Source organism: Diabrotica virgifera, chromosome 1 (assembly GCF_917563875.1).
Source record: "Diabrotica virgifera virgifera chromosome 1, PGI_DIABVI_V3a".
Lineage (NCBI taxonomy): Eukaryota > Metazoa > Arthropoda > Insecta > Coleoptera > Chrysomelidae > Diabrotica > Diabrotica virgifera.
The window spans coordinates 316099443-316122640 of record NC_065443.1 but is presented as its reverse complement, the minus strand read 5'-3'; the positions used below and the strand labels follow the sequence as shown (position 1 = coordinate 316122640).

The following is a 23198-nucleotide window of genomic DNA, read 5'->3' as shown; positions in this document are numbered from 1 at the left end:
CCGACGTGCCTATTTTTCTGTCACATACAATTTAATGCGTTAGAAAAAATCGAAAAACTGTGACGCACTGAAAGATGATCATGAGAAAAAAAATATCACCAATAACAACGGAAAAATGGGAAGAATATTTCAAAAAATTACTAACAGAACAAAGACCAGAATTTGTTAACATAGAAGATAACACGATAGGTATACATATAAATTCATCACCATTACAAATAAGTAAATCAGAGATGGAAGAAATAACCAAATCCCTGAAAACTGGAAAATCTCCTGGTCCTGGTGACATACCTGCAGAATTAGTGAAAGCCGGCACAGACAAACTCCAAGAACAGCTAAGAAAACTCTTCCAAGATTGCTTAAATGGTGCCGAATTACCAAAAGAATGGAAATTATCTATCATGTCAACAATCCACAAAAAGGGCAGCAAGGATCAATGTGAAAATTACAGAGAAGTTGCGGTAAATAGCACAATAAGTAGGATGTATGGGAAACTTATTAAGAACAAAATAGAAAATGACTATAGAGATTACGAAGCAGAGGAACAAGCTGGCTTTAGAGCTGGGCGGTCCACAGTAGACCACCTGTACTCTATTACGCAAGTTATTTAGAAAAAAACAGCCGTCAATAAAGAAGTTCACCTGGTATACGTAGACTTACAAAAAGCATATGACAGTGTGCCCCTCAGTAAACTATGGTCAACCCTACATCAAACCAACATTAAACATGGTCTTATCAAAGCAGTCCAAAGTCTGTATAATGAAATGACTGCAAACATTAAAACTGGATCAAGGATGTCTGAGGGATTTAAGATCACGAAAGGATTGAAGCAGGGTTGTTGTATTTCGCCTACCCTTGTTAAAATTTATCTGGAACAAGCACTCAAGCTGTGGAAAAGAAAATGTAATGGCATGGGAATCCCTCTCAATGACGACACAACACTATACACTTTATGTTTCGCTGATGACCAAATTCTGATTGCTCAAGATCATGACGACTTAAGTTACATGACGCGGAAGCTAATAGAAGAATATAACAAATGGGGTCTGGAAGTCAACATTAAGAAAACTGAAGCCATGTGTATTGGAGGAACAAAGCAGTCCATTACATTAGACGATGGGGTAGAAATTAAACACTGCGATGAATACAAGTACCTGGGCATGAAGATAACTCAAGATGGAACACTCGACGCTGCTATAAAAGCCAGAAACATACAGGGTAGAAAAGCCATATCCATGATGAACGGCATTCTGTGGGACCAGACAATATCTAAAGCGAACAAACAGCTCATACACAATAGCATACTTAAAAGTATAATCACATATGGCAGTGAAGTTTGGCCACTGAAACAAAGAGCTCAGAAAATGTTACTGGTAACAGAAATGGACTTCTGGAGAAGAGCAGCAGGCAAATCAAGAAGAGATCGGATACCGAACGAGAGAATACGAGAAATGATGGGAGTAACACATACAATAATTGATGACATAAAAACAAAACAACTGGTATGGTACGGCCATGTACAGAGAATGCCAGATGACAGGAGCCCTAAACAGATTTTGGCATGGACACCACAAGAGAGAAGAAAAAGAGGAAGGCCGAGAAGAAGCTGGAGGCAGGGCATTGAAAAAGAACTAGAGGAAAGAGAAATCCCTCCAGGTCTATGGTTAAACAGGGAAGAATGGCGGTTAGGAGTCGGAAGGCGTCAGAGAACGCTGTAAACCGATAGTAGTAGTAGTATGACAGCTCTCAAGCAATACCAATCAGAATCGAACAGGCCAGAAGCACATTTACAAGAATGAAGAGGCTTCTCTGAAGAACACTGAGATATATGAGACATGTTGTGAGAGGAGATAATTATCTATTACTCCAGGTCATTATGCAAGGAAAAATCCAGGGAAAACGATACATAGGAAAGAGACGTAACTCATGGCTGAAGAACCTTAGGGAATGGTTTGGACAACTAATTATTTAGAGCCGCTGTCTCAATAGTAACAATCGCTCTAATGATTGCCAACCTTCGAAGCGGAGACGGCACCCAAGAAGAAGTTTTTCCTTTGTCCAGTGTGTTATTTGTGTTGTTAATTTTAAATAAATGTCTATGACATTCTGGGATATCTTCCTTTTTCTGACGAAATGCCCCTGATGATGCTTTGAAAGCGAAAGTATTTGGGAAATATTTAATCAGTAATTGTGTTTGATATCTTCTTTTATTTGTCAAATTCTATAAATAATGAACGACAGTATATTTATCGATTAAATTTTAAATTTCAGATCGAAATCGACTTAGGTAACGAAAACAAATATCATTCGATGTTTGCTTGTCCGATTTTAAGACAACAATCGACGCAGTTCAACCCGCCAATGAAATTGATCTGCGGACATGTGATATCACGTGATGCATTAAACAAATTGTGCAATGGAAATAAGTAAGTATATAATTTTCCTACTATAATTCATCTTTATGCACGAGAGAGAATAGTTCAAACAATAATCACGCATTTTTGCTTTCCTTTATTCATTATCTCAACTTCGGCATTGTTTGTGAGTCAATTGGATTTTTAATTGTTCGCCAAAAATTAGAAATGTGATGCAAACACGACTATGTAAATGTGAACTTTCATTCGAGGTTTAGTTTTGCATATAGCCGCTTAGAGGGCGCCCCACCAATAAAACCTTCCGACACAAATATAACCTCAACCTCAATTAGTCCTGTCGCCAGTGAGGGTACAATGGCCTCCTTAATTCAGATGGACTTACCCAAGTTTTTTTGAAGTTATACTTCTTTAGGCACGAGGGTGAATTTTTACATCCCCTGGCGCATGCTCATACCGACAGTATATTAGTCAATTATCGTTATATATGACAGTATATAGTATATTTAGTCGCTCAAACGTTATACAGGATCTTATTGGGTGGAGATTAATTGATGGAGATTATGGATCAACAAATGTTGTGTATATTAGTCTTTATTGTTGTGATGGCAGAGAAAAAAGCAAGTTTATAATTGTAGTGACTTTAAATAGTTTTTAAAAGCGACAGGTACGTCATAGTTGTAAATGTTTCGGTATCCTAATAAAAATTACATAGGTAAGTACCTACCTATTTGGAAAATTTAAAATGAACCTATCAAAATAGCATGTAATGCTTTGATTTACATAATTTGATTACCATCAAAATTTATATCAATATTCACCTAATATATTGTTTTCTTACTCTGTTTTGTTGTATTTTAATATTTCAATATTCTACAAAAATTAAAATAATTTGGTTAAATTCAGAGCTGCCAAAAGTTTAAACCGTTTAGTTCGTCGATCTTCCCACATGATGCAGGTGTCTCCGTGGGTAGAAGTGTAAGATGAATGAATTCCAATACTAACTGCGCAAACATAAGCGGGTTCGAACCCCAATAGAATTTTTTTGTTTTTTTTTATACATTTTGTGATTGTAAGTTTATTTATTATATAATTTTTTTTCAGAAAATACGTATTTAGTTAAAATTTTTTCCGACAATTATTGTTCAAAAATCATTTGTGGCATTTTTCAATGTGTTTGTGTGTATTTTATTCTTTTATTTTTTTAATTTTTGGTACTGTTTTAATAAAGATTTTTGAAAAGTAGTAAGTATTAAAATTAGTTTAATATTTAAATAAAATATAAATAAACTGTTTCAAGTATATTAATTTCGTTGAAATCATATAATAGAAGTATAACTTCTTACGTGCGTACAAAGTACACACACATTCCTTTTTTTTATGTATTTTGACCCGTAGAACACGAATTTTTTGGGTAACAGTCGATCCGGATGTCGATGAGATTGTTATAAACAAAGATTTTGAGGAATCACATAACAGCGAGTTTTGGCAAAACAAAACATTTTTTTGTATTTTTTGGGTCATTCTAAGCAAAAAATGTTTTTACAAGTTTTTTCGTAGGTTGCATAGTTTTTGACATAAACGCGGTTGAACTTTCAAAAAAATCGAAAAATGGCAATTTTTGAACCCGAATAACTTTTGATTGAAAAATAAAATAGCAATTCTGCTTACCGCATTTGAAAGTTCAAGTCAAATTCTATCGGTTTTGATTACTTTCATTGCGAAAAATTAATTTTTGAAGTTATACTTATTTAGGCGCGATTGAGATTGAGGGTGAATTTATATTAATCTGCGCGCATGCGCACACCGACAGTATAGTATTAGTCGTTATCGGGCTCTGATTGGATGTTGAAATGATCTGTCAATAATAAATAATTGTTCAATATGAAGGTAAACAAATGTTGTATAATATATTAGTTTTATTGTTGTGAGGACAGAAACAAAAAAGTTTATATTTGTAGTGACTTTTAAATAGTTTTTAAAAGCAACAGGTACGTAATAATTGTAAATGTATCATAGGTACCTACCTATTTGAACCTACCAAAATACATAGTATGTAATACTTTTATTTACATAATTTGATTACCATCAAAATTTCTATCAATATTCACCTAATATATTGTTTTCTTACTCTATGTTTTGTTGTATTTTTTCAATTCTAAATCATTTCAATTCAAAATTAAAATAATTTCATTTAATTCAAAAATGTCAAAAGGTTAATCCGTTTAGTTAGTCGATCTTCGCACATAATGACACATTGTCTCCGTGGCGAAGCGTTTAAGGCGAATGAACACCAGTACCAACCGCGCTGGTAAGCTGGTTCAAACCTCAATAGAAACTTTTATTTTTGAAGTTATACTTCTTTACGGGCGTAATGACGGTGAAATTTTATATGGGAAAACCTAGCGACCGGGCGCATGCGCATTATAACTTTGTTCTGATTGGATGTTCAAATGACATGACAAAAATTATCCAATATGGCAGCTGTGGCACAGCTGTGGGACTGCGTTTGGTTATAATGTATGCTTGTTGCGTTTTAAAATTTGTAGGAAGAGAAACAACAAACAAAAAGTTAGTTAATGGTTATACTGCCTTTTTAAATAGTTTTCATATTATATTTTTGGACTTATTTACATAGAAGAGATGATTGTTTCATGCCAATGTGAAAGCTCATCAAACTGTGCCTAGTATGAGTGCCGCAGATCTCGCTTATTCAAAGCTAAAGAATCTTTCACTGGTAAGTGTTTTATAAATAGTTGATCAAATTTTGTTATGATATTTGAACATAGCCACTTTGCACGACGCAAGTGATTGCGAAATTTATTAGTCGTTATACGGGCTCCGATACCTACCTTGAACCTACCAAAATACATAAGTAGTATGTAATACTTTTATTTACATAATTTATATTTATATTTACATAATATATTGTCTTCTTACTCTATGTTTTGTTGTATTTTTTCAATTCTAAATCATTTCAATTCAAAATCAAAATAATTTAATTTACATAAGTTAAAAATGTCAAAAGGTTAATCTGTTTAGTTAGACGATCTTCGCACATAATGACAAGCTGTCTCTGTGGCGCAGTTTTAATGCGAGAGAATCCCAATACAACGCAAATACCAGCCGCGTGGTAAGTTGGTTCGAATCCCAATAGAAACTTTTATTTTTTTATTTTTTTTTATACATTTTATGATTGTAAGTATATTTATTATATAATTTTATTTTCAGAAAATACGTATTTAGTTAAAAATTTTTCCGACAATTAATGTTCAGAAATCAGTTGTGGCATTTTTAGTGTGTTTGTGTGTGTTTTATTTTTTTATTATTTTAATTTTTGGCACTGTTTTAATAAAAATGTTTGAGAAGTAGTAAGTATAAATTAATTTAATATTTAAATAAAATATAAATAAAAAGTATATTAATTTCGTTTATAATCATATAATCATATTGGGACCGTGCAAGTTCGGCAAAGCGACCCCTATTTCTACGCTCTGTACTTTTATTCGCACTTTTAATTATACTGGCCAATTATATTAGTCCTGGTTACTGGATAATTGTCAAGGCCATAGTCCAAAATAATAGTAAGAAGAAAAAACAAGATTCAGGTTATGTTATGAAAACGTGAACAATTGTATGTAGTAAATAAAATTAGTTATTAAAATGCAGTACTGCACTCAAAATACAATTAATTAAATTTACCTTTATATAATAATTGCATATCATATCAATATTGTGGAGCAATATATAATTTTTCTGCTTCAATGACAGAAGGTATGAAATATACGTCAATTTGACAATTTCAATTGACAATATGAATTATTTAAGATAGTTGCAATATTTCTCCGCGACTCGCGCACGATCGTTTCTCGTTTCCCTTCCAAGTACTTGCACACCGCGAATAATAGAAGTATAACTTCTTACGTGCGTACAAAGTACACACACATTCTTTTTTTTATACATTTTACGATTGTAAGTATATTTATTATATAATTTTTTTTCAGAAAATACGTATTTAGTTAAAAATTTTTCCGACAATTAATGTTCAGAAATCATTTGTGGCATTTTTAATGTTTTTGTGTGTGTTTTATTCTTTTATTATTTTAATTTTTGGCACTGTTTTAATAAAAATGTTTGAGAAGTAGTAAGTATAAATTAGTTTATTATTTAAATAAAATATAAATAAAACGTATATTAATTTCTTTTAAATCATTAATAATAGAAGTATAACTTCTTACGTGCGTACAAAGTACACACACATTCTTTTTTTATTGTTAAACAAAGCTATAAACACATAGTGATTGAATGATGCTTTCAATGCATTTCTCATTTGAAATCTAACGAGTAGGCGCGCATACAGATAATTTCTACCTAGGTTACGTACATTAAAACGCATGCATTGAACACGGGATACACTATGTGTTTATGGCTTTGTTTAACAAATGAAAACTTAATTTTTAGCAATGCAAATAATCAAAACCGATAGAATTTGACTTGAACTTTCAAATGCAGTAAGCATTCGGGTTCAAAAATTGCACTTTTTCGATTTTTTGAAAGTTCCATCTCGGAAAAAACGAAATAACTACGAAACTGCATCCTACGAAAAAAATTGTAAGACCATTTTTTGTTGAGAATTACCCAAAAAATACAAAAAAATATTTTGTTTTGCGAAAAATCGCTGTTATGTAATTCCTCAAGTTCTTTGTTTATAACAACCTTATCGACATCCGGATCAACTGTTATTACCCAAAAAATTCGTGTTCTACGGGTCAAAATACATAAAAAAAACTTGGGTAAGTTCATCTGAATTAAGGAGGCCGTTGCACTCCCCCTGGCGACAGGACTAAATCTTTTGTTGACATAAATCCAGAGTTTTATTGTGATACAAGCCGTGTAGATACAGTGAATTTTTGAAATTAGCAAGTCGGTCGAAAAATGGATCTTAGCCGAGAAAATTTTCAAGCAATAATTTTTTACAATTTTCGGATTTTACAATTTTCACAACAGCAATGTTGTGTTACTATACTAATTATTTAGTAATTAATAACTATTTAGTAATGATTTTTTTGCCAAATTGGCAAAATTACTGACTAAAATCACTAGCCAGTTGTGTCTGAGTTTAGCGAACCGACTATATGAAATGTTGTTTGGAATAAAAAATTATGGTCTGCTGATATAATATACAATTACATCCTTCTAATGGAAAAAATATTTGAAGATTTTTCTCAAATTATGGATACCAAATTTTCATTTATAACTCTTTTATTTTTAATTTGACGAAGAAATTCTTCATAAAAAGCTCTTCATGGTCTAAGATTTATGATGCAACCATCATATGTCAAATTTTATTAAATTTATACGAGGTATATAAAAAATATGAATTTCGATCAAGAGTAAAGTACCTTTATAGTTCACAACATTTAAATTAGTATGATATAATTGCACATTAAAACCTAATTTTTAATTCTAAACAACTTTTCATAATATGTAGCAATTTTCCATGTTATGAATTAAAATACGTAAATAAACAAAGTTTTCGTTATGATAATGCTCGCATTTTCAGCTTGTTATTCTTTAAATTAAATTTAAATTTAAATTAGCTTAATATTTAAATGAAAATACAATTAAACTGTTTAAAATATAAGTTTAAGTTTTACTTTTAATAAAATCAAAAATAATATAAAAATAAAACTATTGGGACCAATCCTCTGGTAAAACATTCGTGGTTTCTAAAATTTGCAAACTAACAAATTGCCGGAGCAAAGAAGACCACGAAGGTGTTACAAGAAGATTGGCCCCAATAGTTTTATTTTTTATAATATTTTTAATTTTATTAAAAGTCAAACTTACACTTGTCTTTAGCAGATGTTGCTATGACATCCACTCTATCAGGTTATTTAGTTGAGAATCGATACTGGCCGCCCGAAGTTTGATTGTTCAGAGAGAATCAAATATGCACTCTCTGAGGATATCCTAATAAGGATTGAAACCGGTCAGGGTGCTTTTGGTGCTCTCTAAACTAACCAAAAATAAGAAGGCTCTTGTTTCGTTTTGCAATGAAATAAGTATTTACTTTTATATGTTTAAAATATATTTATTTCGTTGAAATCATAATAATATACAGTCGGAAAAACGAAAGAATACCCATGAACGATCACATCACTTATTTTGTATTTGCTGTCTTTTTCTATAACAACCGTTTGTTATTTATAGAAAAAGACAGCAAATACAAAATAAGTGATTGATGTGATCGTTCATGGGTATTCTTTCATTTTTCCGACTGTTATACGCTGTGAGCTCGTACGTAGAGGGGATATTTACAAATTCGCGAGCGCCAGTAGTGACAAGTCTGTAAACCTTTACCGGAAATTTGACATAAATGTCAAAGTGATTAATTTAAAATTGAAATTAAAAACATTAATTATAAAAAATATTAGTTGGTCATAGCTGTGGTATATATTTTTAACTTAAATATACTTACGTTTTAAATAATGAATTTAAGTTTTTTTAATGTTCCGTAATATGATTTTATAAATCAATCTATCAATCTTAGTGCCATCTACACGATAATTGTGAAAGTATCCGAAGTAACAAATTCATATTTTATCAATAGAACGTCAAAATGATTAGCAAAATCTTAAAAAAATCGATTCCAATTTAATTAATTTTTTGCGTTGTAAATATTAAGTGATAACAATTAAATAATAAATTTAAAAATTACCGGTGAAAGTTGAATTAGTAACCGCTAGGAGCGACACCAGCGAAGCTCAGAGCGTATAGTATAACATCTTACGTGCGTACACTTCCCGTCATAAAAAACTGGTACACTTTTTTCCCCAATGTAAACCTGTGTTCAGACTTGACACAATAGTTCGTGAATCACTTCGTTGTTGCCATTACAGATAAGGGAATTGCACTAAATCTAAATAAAAAAAATCTATTAAGCATCGAGTTAAAAATCAGTGGAGTCAATCATGGCAAGATCTTAGTAAACAATCCAAATCTCAGTATTCACTGATTCAACCTTCTGTTCCAAATATATATTGGTTTAAAAATTATGTAGTACCTCGAAGATATATAACAACATTAATTAGAATGAAGTTTGGACATGCTTGTTTCCCTCTACATCTATCAAGAATTAAAGTTTTTGATTCAAATCCTTGTACTGAATGTCAGAAGGTGGGTGATTTGAATCACACTTTCTTTGAGTGCACAAAATACATTCCATACACCTACAAGTTAATCGAAGATTTAATAAAATGTAATGTTTTTCCACCTTTCAATGTATCCCATCTATTGTCTCTCAATAGCAAAAATATATATGATTGTTTAATGAAATTTATCTGTGAAGCTAAAATTAACCTCTAAACTTTTAATCCTGATAATTTGATATATTATGTACATATGAAAAAAGAAGAAGAAGAAGATGTATAATGGAAAAATGTAGTGAGCAGCTGCAGCTTTTGAACTGAGTAGAGAGCTGTGGAAGAGTTTGCTATGGAACTGTAAGGACCTCATTGCCTTCTTTATGTATGAATAGAAAATAAAAAGTTGTGACTGGCTAATTGACACCCAAGTCTATGCCATAAAAAAAATAATAAAAAAAATAACGTCCAAAAATGTACATCTAAAGTTTTTAGATAGGTATTATTTTTATCATTAAGGTACTAGTTTTAACATTAAATTGTTTATTAATTTATACTTTTACTATTATTTATTATAATATTTATCTGTTTTGTGTGTTACATGGATTAGGAAATAAACAAAGGTATGCTCTTTGTATGTTGTTTCATTTCCTGGTCTTTAAAATGTTTATTGGATTTACCTATCGTATAATATGTGTGGATAACCACGAATTAGGCTAATAAACAGCTTATATTTATCTGAAATATTGAAATGACTCTATGATTTATTTTTATTAAATTAATAGAACATCCATTGTACATATTAACAAATAATTAACAAAATTCGAATATGTTGATAAACAACTTTACCTTTACAAAATTGATGAGGGCGTGTTCACTTTGGGCTTTGGGTGACAGAACAAAATTCTTCCTTTTGATTGGCTAGACGTAAGAAACGCACTGTAAAAGATGAAAGTTGGTTAACTCTAATTGGTGAAACGTAAGTTCCGTTACGTTTCTCATACGTTCCGTCAGGCACTTGCGTTCATTTATAAACACGAGTACACAAAATTCGGTGTTGATCTTTTCCAGTGCGTCTCCGTTGCGTCTACGTCTACGCTACGTCAAACTATAAATCCAACTTAAGAATTAGATATTAATATGTAAAAAGTTTTATGTTCATTTTTAATAATGGTTCTAAAAAAAAACCTGTAAAAAAGCTTATTTTTGGTCTTCTAAAGTGTACTAGTACCTTAACAATAAAAACCGTATCTAGTAAATTTATTAACCAGAGAAGGTTAAGTTAATCTTAAAAAAATCCACTTTTAACTGAAAAATTAAACGATTAAACATAATAAAAAGCAATAGATCCAGTCCTCGATGATTTATTTAATTACATACTTAACATCAGTCAGATTTGACAAGTTGGTCAAAGTAAATTTTTAACAATGCCACGTCAATTAAGTAAGTATGATAAAACGAGAAAAATTTCTAAAAAATAGGAGATGGTCGGTCTGTCCGAAAACTGGCTCAAGAGTTCAATAATATTTTCGTTGAACTGGCAACGATGCCCTAGAAATTAGAATGACACATTTGACAAGAGCAACTTACACAACTTGAAAAACACGATTTTCGGTTATAAGAGTTGTACCAGTTTTTTATGACGCAAAGTGTACAAAGTACACACACTCTTTTTTTATCCATCTAATCGAATAATTTTGTTGCAGGATGAAATGCCCCTACTGCCCTATAGAACAGACTCCTTCAGAAGCACGGCTGATATTTTTCTAACCCCTATGTATATATCGGCAGTACGGTGGTTATTGTATTCTTCGTATAGACGCGATAATAATAATTATTACGGTTACATTTTTTATGGATATTTAGTGTTGTGACAGTTTTAGTGTTAAGTTTGTTATATCTCATTTATGATTTTTGTGATCCATCCGAAATACAAAAAAAAAAAGTTTTATTTATCAATAATTACCAACAGGACTTACTTATTTTATCTCCTTTTCTCCCTTTCTAACCAAGCCATAATAAAATTACATACAATTATAGGTACGAAAAACGGACACTCTTATAATTTCTGACCAAATTCCCCTGATTTTTTGTTTTTTTTTTTCGGTTCTTTTTAACACTTTTGATAAATTTAATAATGAACACAGTTTAGCAGAAACGCTAAAGATAGTTTTCAACGAGAAATGCCTTTTAAATTTACATTTTCTAGTTATTGATAGAAAATCACATCCATATTCAAGTTATCATCTTACCCTTACTTCAGTGTTTAAATTTCAATTCTTAGACAATTTCAAGATGTCTTTGTGCAGAACTTGTGGCTAATATTGTTGCTCCTCTTATTCAGGACGGAAGAAGTCTAGTTTACGTAGCTAACAGATAAGAAGTTTCACTCAGTGTTTGCTCGTTTTATACACTGTGGGCTGAAATAAAGGAGTACATTTTTTAGTTGAAAATAACTTTTTTTGGTTTTTGGGCCATTTAATTTCTTTTTGCGGGGCTAATAGCCTAACATATCCTCAACATGACTGCAAATTTGGAAGCACAAATAACGTACAGGGTCGGACTTATAAAAAAAATTATGTAACGGTGCATTTGAGCTCGTTGCAAATGAGAACTGTCTTAGATAACATTGAATTGATATGCTCTTTTGGTAGGTTAACTATCCAGAACACTTCAGTAAAAAGGAAATTTTTCAAAATTACCGGATTCGCATAATATCATTTTTTTTATTAAATTAGGAAAATATAACATTTATGAAAACACTTTAATAATTTTAAATCTTAGACTAAAATATTATCAATATGGTCACCATTATTGTTTACCACTTCTTGAATTCGTCTGCGCCTAAACTGATAGCACCATTTATTACACAAGAATCTACAGGTCGAGCAAGTCTCGTAAATTTCACGATTGCGAGCCACGCTTCACGCAACCGTGTTTGCGTACTTGTGTTTCGAGTTGCGTGGTCGTGCGGAGTTATATTTACCAATTCGCGCAATCCTACTTGAGACGCTGTGTCAGGTGAGGTGTTTGAAAATTTGTGTAACTTGATTGCTTGATTCTGTGGTGTGAAGGTGGTTAAACTTTTGTTTTATTTTTTTTTGTTTTGTGTTTTTTGAAGATAACACAGAAAATACAAGAGGGCAGCATACTTTGCAAAACAACTGTTACAATTTGAAATCAACAATTTGTTAAGTTGTTGTCTTGCAGGTAAAAAAACTGACTTTTTAAAAAAATTATATCTTGGAAACTAAAAATTATTTTTATTTATAATTGAAACATGTAAAAGTATAGTGCTCTCAAAAAAATTTTAGCCAAAAATATTCATTTTTGTAGAGTTGGCTGCAATTTTTCGACAACAGCCCTTTTTTGCGGTGAGCAGCATAACAAGTCCAGTCTCATCTGAAATCAAAGTTTCTTGTAGTTTATACCTCTGGCTAGTGAATGAACAACAAAGGATTTTTTATTAGATGAGGTCATTTTTGTTTTATAAAAAAAACTACTTTAAAAATGAGAAAAATTGGGGTAAAAAATGTGTTTAAACTTATGTAAAATCTTCAAATTTCATTTTTTTTAATTCCTTCGTTCATATTCTAGCCAGAGGTAACTTTTTGATTTCAGATGAGACTGGACTTAGTTATGCTGCCAACGCAAAAAAACTTAAACTCTACAAAAATGAATATTTTTGGCTGAAACTTTTTTTGAGACTACCTTAAGTACTATACTTTTACATGTTCCAATTATAAATAAAAATAAATTTTAGTTTTCGAGATATAATTTTTTTTAAAAGTCACTTTTTTTACCTACAAGACCTATGTAACCCCTTAAAAAGATGTTTGGAAGAATATGTTTGATGGCCAAGATGCATACATATATTTAGAAGGAAAGTTCCTGATTTCTGTAGTATAATACATAATACCGAAGAGGAAGTAGCCCTAAGCGCTGGACTCCACTTGCGATTTGTAGTTGTGAAGATTGAACACATTCTTTCAAATAGAAGTCAATCCATGATTATTTAGTCACAAATGGATTGACTTGTATTTGAAACAATGTGTTCAATCTTCCTGATTACAAATCGCAAATGGAGTGCGGCGGTAATAACACCAAACTATTCCATAGAAGGTACACAGACATTGAAAAATTCCTGGAATATCCCCGAAAACATGTTCCCTGAACATCCCAGGAAAATCCTGTGTCAGCATTTTAAACATTACCTGAATGTCTTATTAGAACATTCCATGAATGTCCACGAATGTTCTCTGGACATTCAAAATATATTTTGTAGACATTCCCTGGATATACCAGAAATACAGCGATATTAACTTATACATTTAGATTGTATTGATTGTGTACCACCTTCAGACGTATCAGACGAGTTTGGAAACTACCACTGTCACAGTGACAGTTTTAGTTGACATACTCCTCCAATATGTGTAAAGGTGGGATCAATATAACGTAAATTTAAAGGTTAATTTCGCTAAATTTCCCAGCTCGACTAGTTTCATTTCTTTTTATCTCACAACTAAATATGTTGCCCATATTTTGCCGGTTATTAGGGCACTCATCACTGTACATCCTTGCTGATGTGACAATACCTCCTATCTGTTTTTTCATGAGTTTTGTATGAGAGATGGAAAAACATGTTTTAAGGTCACCTCCTGTGTTCATATGTAAGTTTTGACTTGTTTTGTAGTTCATAGATAGTTTAATTTACTACAAAACAAGTCAAAAAATATCATATGAAAACAGGAGGTGACCCTAAGACAAGTTTTTAGTCTCTCTTACAAAACTCATGAAAAAACAGATAGGATGTATTATTACATCACTGACGATATGTGGCCATACCAAATAATACATCCTTGATAAATATAAACATTTTTATTGAACAAAATCTTTTCATACATTTTTTTAATGCAATTTACTGATATTCCTAAATATTTCAAAAAAATGTGTCACATTTGCTTTGTAAACCTTTCTTTTGCCTTTCGTAGCCACATATTCCGTTTCCTTCCTGGTTTTTTGTAGACCACTTCTCTCAGCTGATTCTAAAAAAAATAAAATAAATGGTAATATTTCTATCCTTTACAATTAACAATCAGAAGAAATATTATTTACAGATAATGATATGCATAATAATAATAGGTTTGTTCTAGCATCAGTTTGAAACCATCAGCGAATAGTGGACCAGCGCGAGTAGAGGGGATCGCACTGGTGACTGTATTATGTTCTTTTACTGACCAACTGTTTGCTGATGGTTTTTGACTAGTTTGACTGTTTGCTAGAACAAACCTAATAATAATGAATATTTTGTATTTTGACAATGACATCTGATGTGGAAGTCAAAACATTAATAAAATTATTTTTTCAAGTTAACTTTCACATGCGCGTCTTAAAATTGTACTTTTAATACTTATATCATAAATAACTATTAAAACTATCTTAAGAGGAAACAGTATCGATCAACAGGTAGCGAAAATGTGTTCCAAGATTGCGGCTGTAATTTTGAATATTTTTTCGAGATATTTGGCACACATATTCGTAATATAATAAAGAATGGCGGTACAGAGCCCAATTTGAAAAATATATTAATATGTGGAAATTACTCTGTAATTAAATACAATATAAAAAAAAAAACGAGCTTGTACCGCCATTAAGAAGAACAAAAAAATACACTTTCTTCAAATACAACTTTTTTATCCGATTTTGTGTTATTTTGGAACTACTAAAATTTTTTATTTCATTAGTAGTTCCAAAATTACACAAAATCTAGGCATCGGATAAAAAAGTTTATTTGAAGAAAGTGTATTTTTTTGTTCTTCTTAATGGCGGTACAGGCTCGTTTTTTAAATATTGTATAATTACAGAGTAATTTCCACATATTAATATATTTTTCAAATTGGGCTCTGTACCGCCATTCTTTATTATTTTACGAATACGTGTGCCAAATGCCTCGAAAAAATATTCAAAATTACAGTGACAATCTTGGAACACGTTTTGGCTACCTGTTTATCGCTACTGTATTACCTTAAAACATTGTAATTTGCTAAACCAGTATATTTTACTCTACTACTACTCTACTAGCTACCTCATTTTCCACTGTTTCTAAAGACTTGTTTACATGGGTAGAGTTTTGAGGAGAGTAGAGTAGCGGTAGTACTCTACCAAAAATGGCTTGATACCATTCACATGAGGAGAGTACAAGTATAGTACTGATGCTAGTATAGTGAAACCGATTTTTGTATTTTTAAACACTCTTGATTATAAGTGCACCTTAAATTCTTAATTTTTTGCTTAAGCTCGTTTACTCCAAAGCCCCCTTTGCCATTCTTTCGACGATTTCATCCTCCGCAGCTTACTGCAAACTTTTATTTCTGTAGTATACACTACCTAAATTCCATAAACACTGGTATTCGCCGTATTATAGCTCTACAAGTTTTAAAGTTTCATCTTCGGTGAACTTCATTTTCACTATTTACACAAAACACAATTCCAGCCAGAATGACAGCGCCCCCATGTACTCTCCTACCTACTCTATTCTGCCATAATTGAGCGTGTTCCATGGGTAGAGTGTGCAGCCGAGTAGACATTTTGGCAGTAGTGGTGGTCATAGAGTAGTTACTTTGCCATAGGTTGCTAGTCACTCTACTTCAACTCCAACTATACACTCTACCAGCTATTCTACTGTGCTGAGCATTTTTACAGGTAGAGTTACTCTACTCTATCAAGTACTTGCATCATTACTCTACCCGTGTAAACAAGTCTTAAATCTACTGAATGAAAATCTACTTAATCTTAATCTACTCTTAATGAAAAATGTCTGAAATCATTTACCCACCTAGTATTGTTGTAGAATTTAAGACAGTCCAGTGCCTTATAAATAATTTCAATATGAATATTTTTTCCTTTAATTCTCCTTTGATACCACTCCATTTTAGATTTTGGGGAACTTATTTCATTGTGTTTATAGCCCATATTTATTGAAGGAACCCAGTCTGGAGATTGTTATTATCGATTAAGTCGGCTGGTTTTCCTATAAGATTAAAATGTTAACATCTTCAAAAATCGTTACTGTTGTAATTGTAACTTACCAGATATAAAATGATTACAGCAGACAGGACAGGAAAATTTTCATTTCGCTAGTAAAATCTGTACATTGTATTGCATTTAACCATTGTTGTCTCTCAGATACCTTATTTAGTTCAGTTTAAAAGTGAACTTTATCTTGACTCTATCACAATTACTTTGCATTTCACACTACTTCAAAACACAACACCAATGAAGCATATTATCTTTCTAAATTAATACTTCCAGAGAAAATGTTAAATTAATCTTTGTACAACACAAAATTACAAAGAAATACAACTAAAATTATCTAAAACTCAGAACTCAGAACAGATAGAATAAGATTTATCTTTTACACCCAGTAGCCATATTGACATATATTATTATGAATCAGAAAAGAAACGATTATATTTAAATTTGGTAAATATAACTCCGCACAACCACGCAACTCGAAACACAAGTACGCAAACACGGTTGCGTGAAGCGTGGCTCGCAATCGTGAAATTTACGAGACTTGCTCGACCTGTAGATTCTTGTATTTATTACACCCTGTTCAAAATTGTTCAAAACAAACTGCATTCTTTCTTTGAACTGTTCGATGGTTTCAAATTGTTGTCCTTCATAAAAATTTTGTTCGAAAATTCCCCAAATTGAATAGTCAACCGGATTTAGTTCTGGGCTGTTAGGTGGCCACATCTCTGGCTCAATATAGTCCGGGTAATTTTCACTCAAAAATATCCTTGTATTGTGGGAAGTGTGTGAAGGAGCACCATCCTGCTGGAAAGTGTAATCATAACATACTTCTTCAATTTCAGGTAATAGGTGTTGCAAGATTTGTTCTTGATATGTTTCTGAATTAAGTTTTACCCCGGCATCAACAAAAATCAGACGAGATTTACCCAACATGGATACTGCAACAGAGACCATTTCACCTTTTGAGAAATGACTTTTTTCAATTAAAAGATACTCCAAAGGAATTCCTCTTTTAAATTGTACGTCAGAATACACCCTATTATTTTGGGTATTTTTAGGAGGCCGTAAATAAAACATTTTTTCATCTGAAAACCATATTTTTATAATGTCTTCACGAGAGCGGAATCTTCTTAGTAGCAAATTCATCTTTCCAGTCGTTTTTCTCTTACATTGGCAGTAAGTCTTTGACAGTAAACTTTTTTAAATACTTGGCAAGATAGCAATCTTCTTTAAGGATTCTTCTAACTGATGTGCGGGAAATCCTAGTTTCTTTTGCGATTTTCTTTGCACCAACAGATTGGCCAGGCTGCAAATTTCCTAAAATAACCTTACTCTAGCAATATTTTCTTCATTTCTTGAGCTTCGTTTCCTTCCTCTTCCACTTTTATGTTCAATAGACCCATGGGTCTATTGGAGAATTTCAAACATCAAAAAGGAAAGAGGCTCTAAACATGAACGATACAAGGTAGAAGGACTCAAAGAAACAAACAAAAATAAAGAGTATAAAGAAAAGATAAGCATCAAACTAGAAAACAGACCAAAACATGAAAACCCAAATAAGGAGTGGGAAGAGTGCAGAGAAATCATAAAAGAGACAGCTAAAGAAGTGTTAGGCATAGAAGGTAAAGAAAGAAGAACAAGAACGAATGACTGGTTTGACGAAGAATGTCAGATTATAACACACAGAAAAAACAGAGCATATTTACTGATGCAACAGGGTCACAGAACCCGACAAGCAGAGGAAGAATATAAACAACTACGCAGAGAAGAAAAGAAAACTCACCGAAGAAAAAAGAGAGAATATATGAACAAAGAACTTCAGGAACTGCAAGAACTAAGTAGATCGACAGAGACAAGAAAATTTGATCAGAAACTGAACAAAAGCAGAAAAGACTTCAAACCGAGAACGACGATGTGTAGAGATAAGGAAGGTAATATATTGACAGAACAGCAAGAGATACTAAGAAGATGGACAGAACATTTTACGGAAAAGTTTGAAGGAGATGGGAATGAGACGAACCCTGATATACCATTAGACCAAGCAGACAACAGAGAAAAGAGTCCACCAACAATAGCCGAGATTAGAACAGCAGTAGACAAATTAAAGAACAATAAATCACCGGGATCGGATCAAGTAGCATCGGAATTACTGAAGGAAGGAGGAGACGCACTACAGAAAACAATACATGTATTGATAACAAAGATATGGTCAAATAAACAGCTACCAGCGGAGTGGAATAGTGGCATTATTGTACCATTACATAAAAAAGGGAATCAGTTAGAATGTGGAAACTACCGTGTAATCACGCTGCTGAATGCAGCATACAAAATAATATCCAACGTCATTTATGAAAGACTTAGACCACACGCTGAAAAAATAGTTGGCAGGTACCAAAGTGGCTTCTGTAGACAGAAGTCAACAATAGACCAGATATTTGTTCTGCGACAGATCCTTGAAAAAACAAGTGAACATAACATCGACACACATCATCTCTTCATAGACTTCGAAAGCGCATATGACAATATAAACCGAGAATTCTTAATAAAAACAATGAAAGAATTTAATATACCAACACAACTAATAGAACTGATAAAAGAATCTCTAAAAGTAGAAAGTAAAATCCGGATACAAAACGAACTAACGGAAACAATAGATGTGAAAAAGGGACTACGCCAGGGAGACGCTCTATCATGCATCTTGTTCAACATTGTACTCGAGAAAATAATGAGGGACACAACAGTCAATACTCGAGGAACAATAATTAATAAAAGCGTGCAAATACTAGCATTTGCAGATGATGTTGACATAATCGCAAGATCAAGAAGAGAAATGATAGAGGCATTCAATCAAATAGAACGAGCTGCACAAAATAGTGGCCTGAAAATCAACCAGAACAAAACAAAATATATGCAGGTAAGTAAAAACACAGAAATAAGGCAGCCATAAAATATAACAATAGGAGAATACAACATTGAGGGGGTAAAAAACTTTACATACTTGGGATCCCTAGTCACATCTGATAATAACGTAGCAGAGGAAGTGAAGAGGCGAATATTTATTGCCAATAAAAGTTACCATGGCTTAATTCGGCAACTAAGATCAGACAACGTCGCAAGGAAAACAAAATGCCAAATATACAAAACCCTAATAAGACCGGTACTCACATACGGCTCAGAAACCTGGACACTCACTAAAAGAGAGGAAACATTGCTAGCCACCTTTGAAAGAAAAATCTTGCGACACATATATAAGGGCACAAAAGAAAATGGAATTTGGCGAAGAAGGTACAACTTTGAACTATACGAAATATACCAGGATCCAGATATCATAACATTCATTAAAATAGGACGGCTGCGTTGGATGGGACATGTAGAAAGAATGGAAGAAGGCGAAATACCAAACAAAATATTCAAACAGATGCCAGTAGGAAAAAGAACAAGAGGAAGACCGAAGCTGAGATATTTAGAACAAATAGAAAATGATATAAAAACCTTAAAAATAAAAAACTGGAGAAAAAAAGCACGAAACAGATCAGAGTGGAGAAGAATCCTGGAACAGGCCAAGACCCAGAAAGGGCTGTCGAGCCAATGATGATGATGAGACCCATGGGTTTCCCTCAGATGTCTTTGGAACTTTCCTATCTTTCCAATCTGCCAATTTCTCTCAGGAAATGCATTTACATTTTTTATTGCACCATAATTATATTTTTCATGGTAATATTTAATTAATATTCTGTCCTCTTTGCTTTAAAGTGGCAATATGAACGGGCCAATTTACTTATTTAACTATAAATGTCAAACAAATTCCATGGCAACCTAAGCAATCATGGCTTACTAAGTAAAATTGACATATTTGAGCGTTTGAGAAATTCTTAAGACATTTGAGCCAAAAACGACGGAAAAGATGTAATTTAGCGTTAAGAGGGTTTCAGTCTGGTGAATGTATTAGAAAAGTACTCGAATAAGGTTTCATAATTTAATTAAAAAATGATATTTTACAAATTCGGAATTTTTTTAAATGTTATGGAGAAGGCGTGTTCTGAACATTATTTAAATATAAAAATGATATTTTGCGAATCCGGTAATTTTGAAAAATTTTCTTTTTATCGAAGTGTTCTGGATAGTTAACCTACCAAAAGAGCATATCAGTTTAATTTTAGCTAATACAGTTTTCATTTGCAACGAGCTCAAATGCACCTTTACATAATTTTTTTATAAGTCCGACTCTGTACGTTATTTTTGCTTCCAAATTTGCAGTCATGTTGAGGACATATTAGGCTATTAGCCCTGCAAAAAGAAATTAAATCGCTAAAAAACCAAAAAGTTATTTTCAACTAAAAAATGTACTCCTTTATTTCGGCCCACAGTGTACAGTTATAAGCTTACACCCGACGTCCTGGAACAGGTACCCAGAGAAGGGATACCTGTGCAGAGTGTTGTAGAGTCAAAAAAGAAGAAGCATACAGAATAAGCCAAATAAAAACGGAACATACGCAGTTAATACAGTGCATCGGAACTACGTTTGAAATAGTCGACCAATATAAAAGTTTGACACATAAATCATAGCAACTCAACTACCTGTCTCCTTTTAGGCTAAGGCTACGGTCAGATAAGCGACAATTTACGGCGCGATAACAGCAGTAAAATGAAGCGCGAAAATGGGTCCTGGGAAGAAGGATCTGGGTCCAAATTTGTAGCTCATCTAACCACAACAACGAACGAAACACTGTATTTACATCTCGCGACACGCCGTAATTTACATCCTCATCTGGTCATGCTTTTTACTGCCGCTTCATTTTACTGCTCTTGCGGCGCTGTAACAGTAACTGCAGTAAAAAGCATGGCCAGACGGGGATGTAAATTACGGCGTGTCGCGAGATGTAAATACAGTGTTTTGGTCGTGGTTGTAGCTAGATGAGCTACAAATTTTGGACCCAGATCCATTTGTTTGCGACACGACGCCGAAGATGAACCCGTTCGATATTGCTTCGCGATATTTTACAGCTCAGTCTGGCCATCCACTACACTCACCGCGGGACCCATTTTCGCGCTTCATTTTACTGCTCTAATGGCGCCGTAAATTGTCGCTTGTCTGGCTGTAGCCTTAGCCTAAAAGGAGACAGGTAGTTGAGTTGCTATGATTTATGTGTGCCAAACTTTTATATTGGTCGACTATTTCAAGCGTAGGTAGTTCCGATACACTGTATTAACTGCATATGTTCCGTTTTTATTTGGCTTATTCTGTATACATAGAAGAGCTGGTTATGATAGATGGATAAAAAATAGCATAATGGAACACCAGCTGGAAGTTCTAGTGTAGGGAGGTCGATGTCTACTGGATCATTGCATTTTCTTCTTTTAGTGCTGACTCCACTAATGAAGGTTGGCTATAACCAATGCAAATTCTTCTCTATCTTCTGCTTTTCTTAAAAGTTGTCTTAAAAGCGTCTGCGTGTTTAACCCGATCCAGTCGCGAATGTTTCTCAGCCAGAATATTTTTCGTCTACAAGGACTAGGACACCTTTTTCCTTCGATTCTACCTCAGCTGCAACAACTCGTACTTATCATTTGTAAGTATGTGCCCCAATACTGTCCTCATCCTTTTAGTGGTGGCCAAAAGTTCTCTGTCTCCTCCCATTCTGTGCAACACCATTTGATCGGTCCATTGTATTTTCAAAATTTTTTTAAGAAGCAACATCTTAAAAGCTCCAGCTTTCTCATTAAGTCAACATTAACAGTCCAAGGTTCCGCTTCATAAAGAAGAATAGAGTGGACATAACATTTTACCATCTGATATCGGATTTGCAGATTGAGTCTTTGGTTACCCAGATTTTCCTCACCTTTAAAAAGGCTGCTCTGCATATAAAAATTAAATGGAAAATTATATTAAAAAAAAGTGCTGGACAATGTATTATACAGTTAATCAATTAACTACAGAGATGTTGATTTAATAAAAGCTGAATCTATAACACTTCAGTTTTCGATGATCGATCCTTCTCCAACAGATTCTTTTCGAATTCCTCGTACACTCCAATGACTGCTGATATAGTCCAAGAGGCAGGGCTGAAAAATCTCTTTGAATTTACTAAAACTAGATTTTTCACAGTTGATTACTGTGATTGTGTAGAGAAACATACTGCGGTCGGTAAAGCGAAACGTAGAACAGGGGTTACTGAGAAGGTATCAAAGTTGTTTTACTACGAAGGTAATCAAATCCATTTACTAAGGCTGAAAATCAGTATATTTTATTAAATTGAAAACTTTGACTTGTATCTAGCAGATGTCGCTATGACACCCAGGCCATTTCGTTAGTTGCAATTCGAGGCTAGTAGTCTGGATTATTTCAGTTTTGTTTAGAGATAGCTACATATGCATTCTGTGATGAAAAACTAACGAGTTTTAAAACCGTGCGGCCAAAGTGCTTGTAGCGCTCTCTAAACGAACTGAAATATAAGACGGTTTTGGGTTCATGTTGCAACGAAGTGAAAGTGGTTATTCATTTTTATTCAATTTTCTAGTTATTGGTAAAAAATCGCAACCATATTCAAGTTATCATCTTAAATCTTAAGGTACGATTCCGACAACGACTGCAGACACCAGACGGCAACTGCAGACGTCAGTTTGCAGTTGTCGCCGTGATAGACAT

General features: G+C 33.0%; 2 protein-coding genes across 2 annotated transcripts in view; one reads left to right on the top strand and one right to left on the bottom strand.

Annotated features, from left to right (window-relative positions):
• The window catches only part of LOC126879255 (E3 ubiquitin-protein ligase RMND5A), a 41534-nt gene extending 30055 nt beyond the window's left edge, over positions 1-11479 (top strand). Inside the window, exons 5-6 of the mRNA XM_050642325.1 lie at positions 2272-2426; positions 11224-11479. Of these exons, the coding sequence (XP_050498282.1) occupies positions 2272-2426; positions 11224-11287 (219 nt within the window). The 3' untranslated portion in view covers positions 11288-11479. The remainder of the gene's footprint in view (positions 1-2271; positions 2427-11223) is intronic.
• The window catches only part of LOC126879253 (cuticle protein 6-like), a 189263-nt gene that overhangs the window by 60201 nt on the left and 105864 nt on the right, over positions 1-23198 (bottom strand). The window lies entirely within an intron of this gene.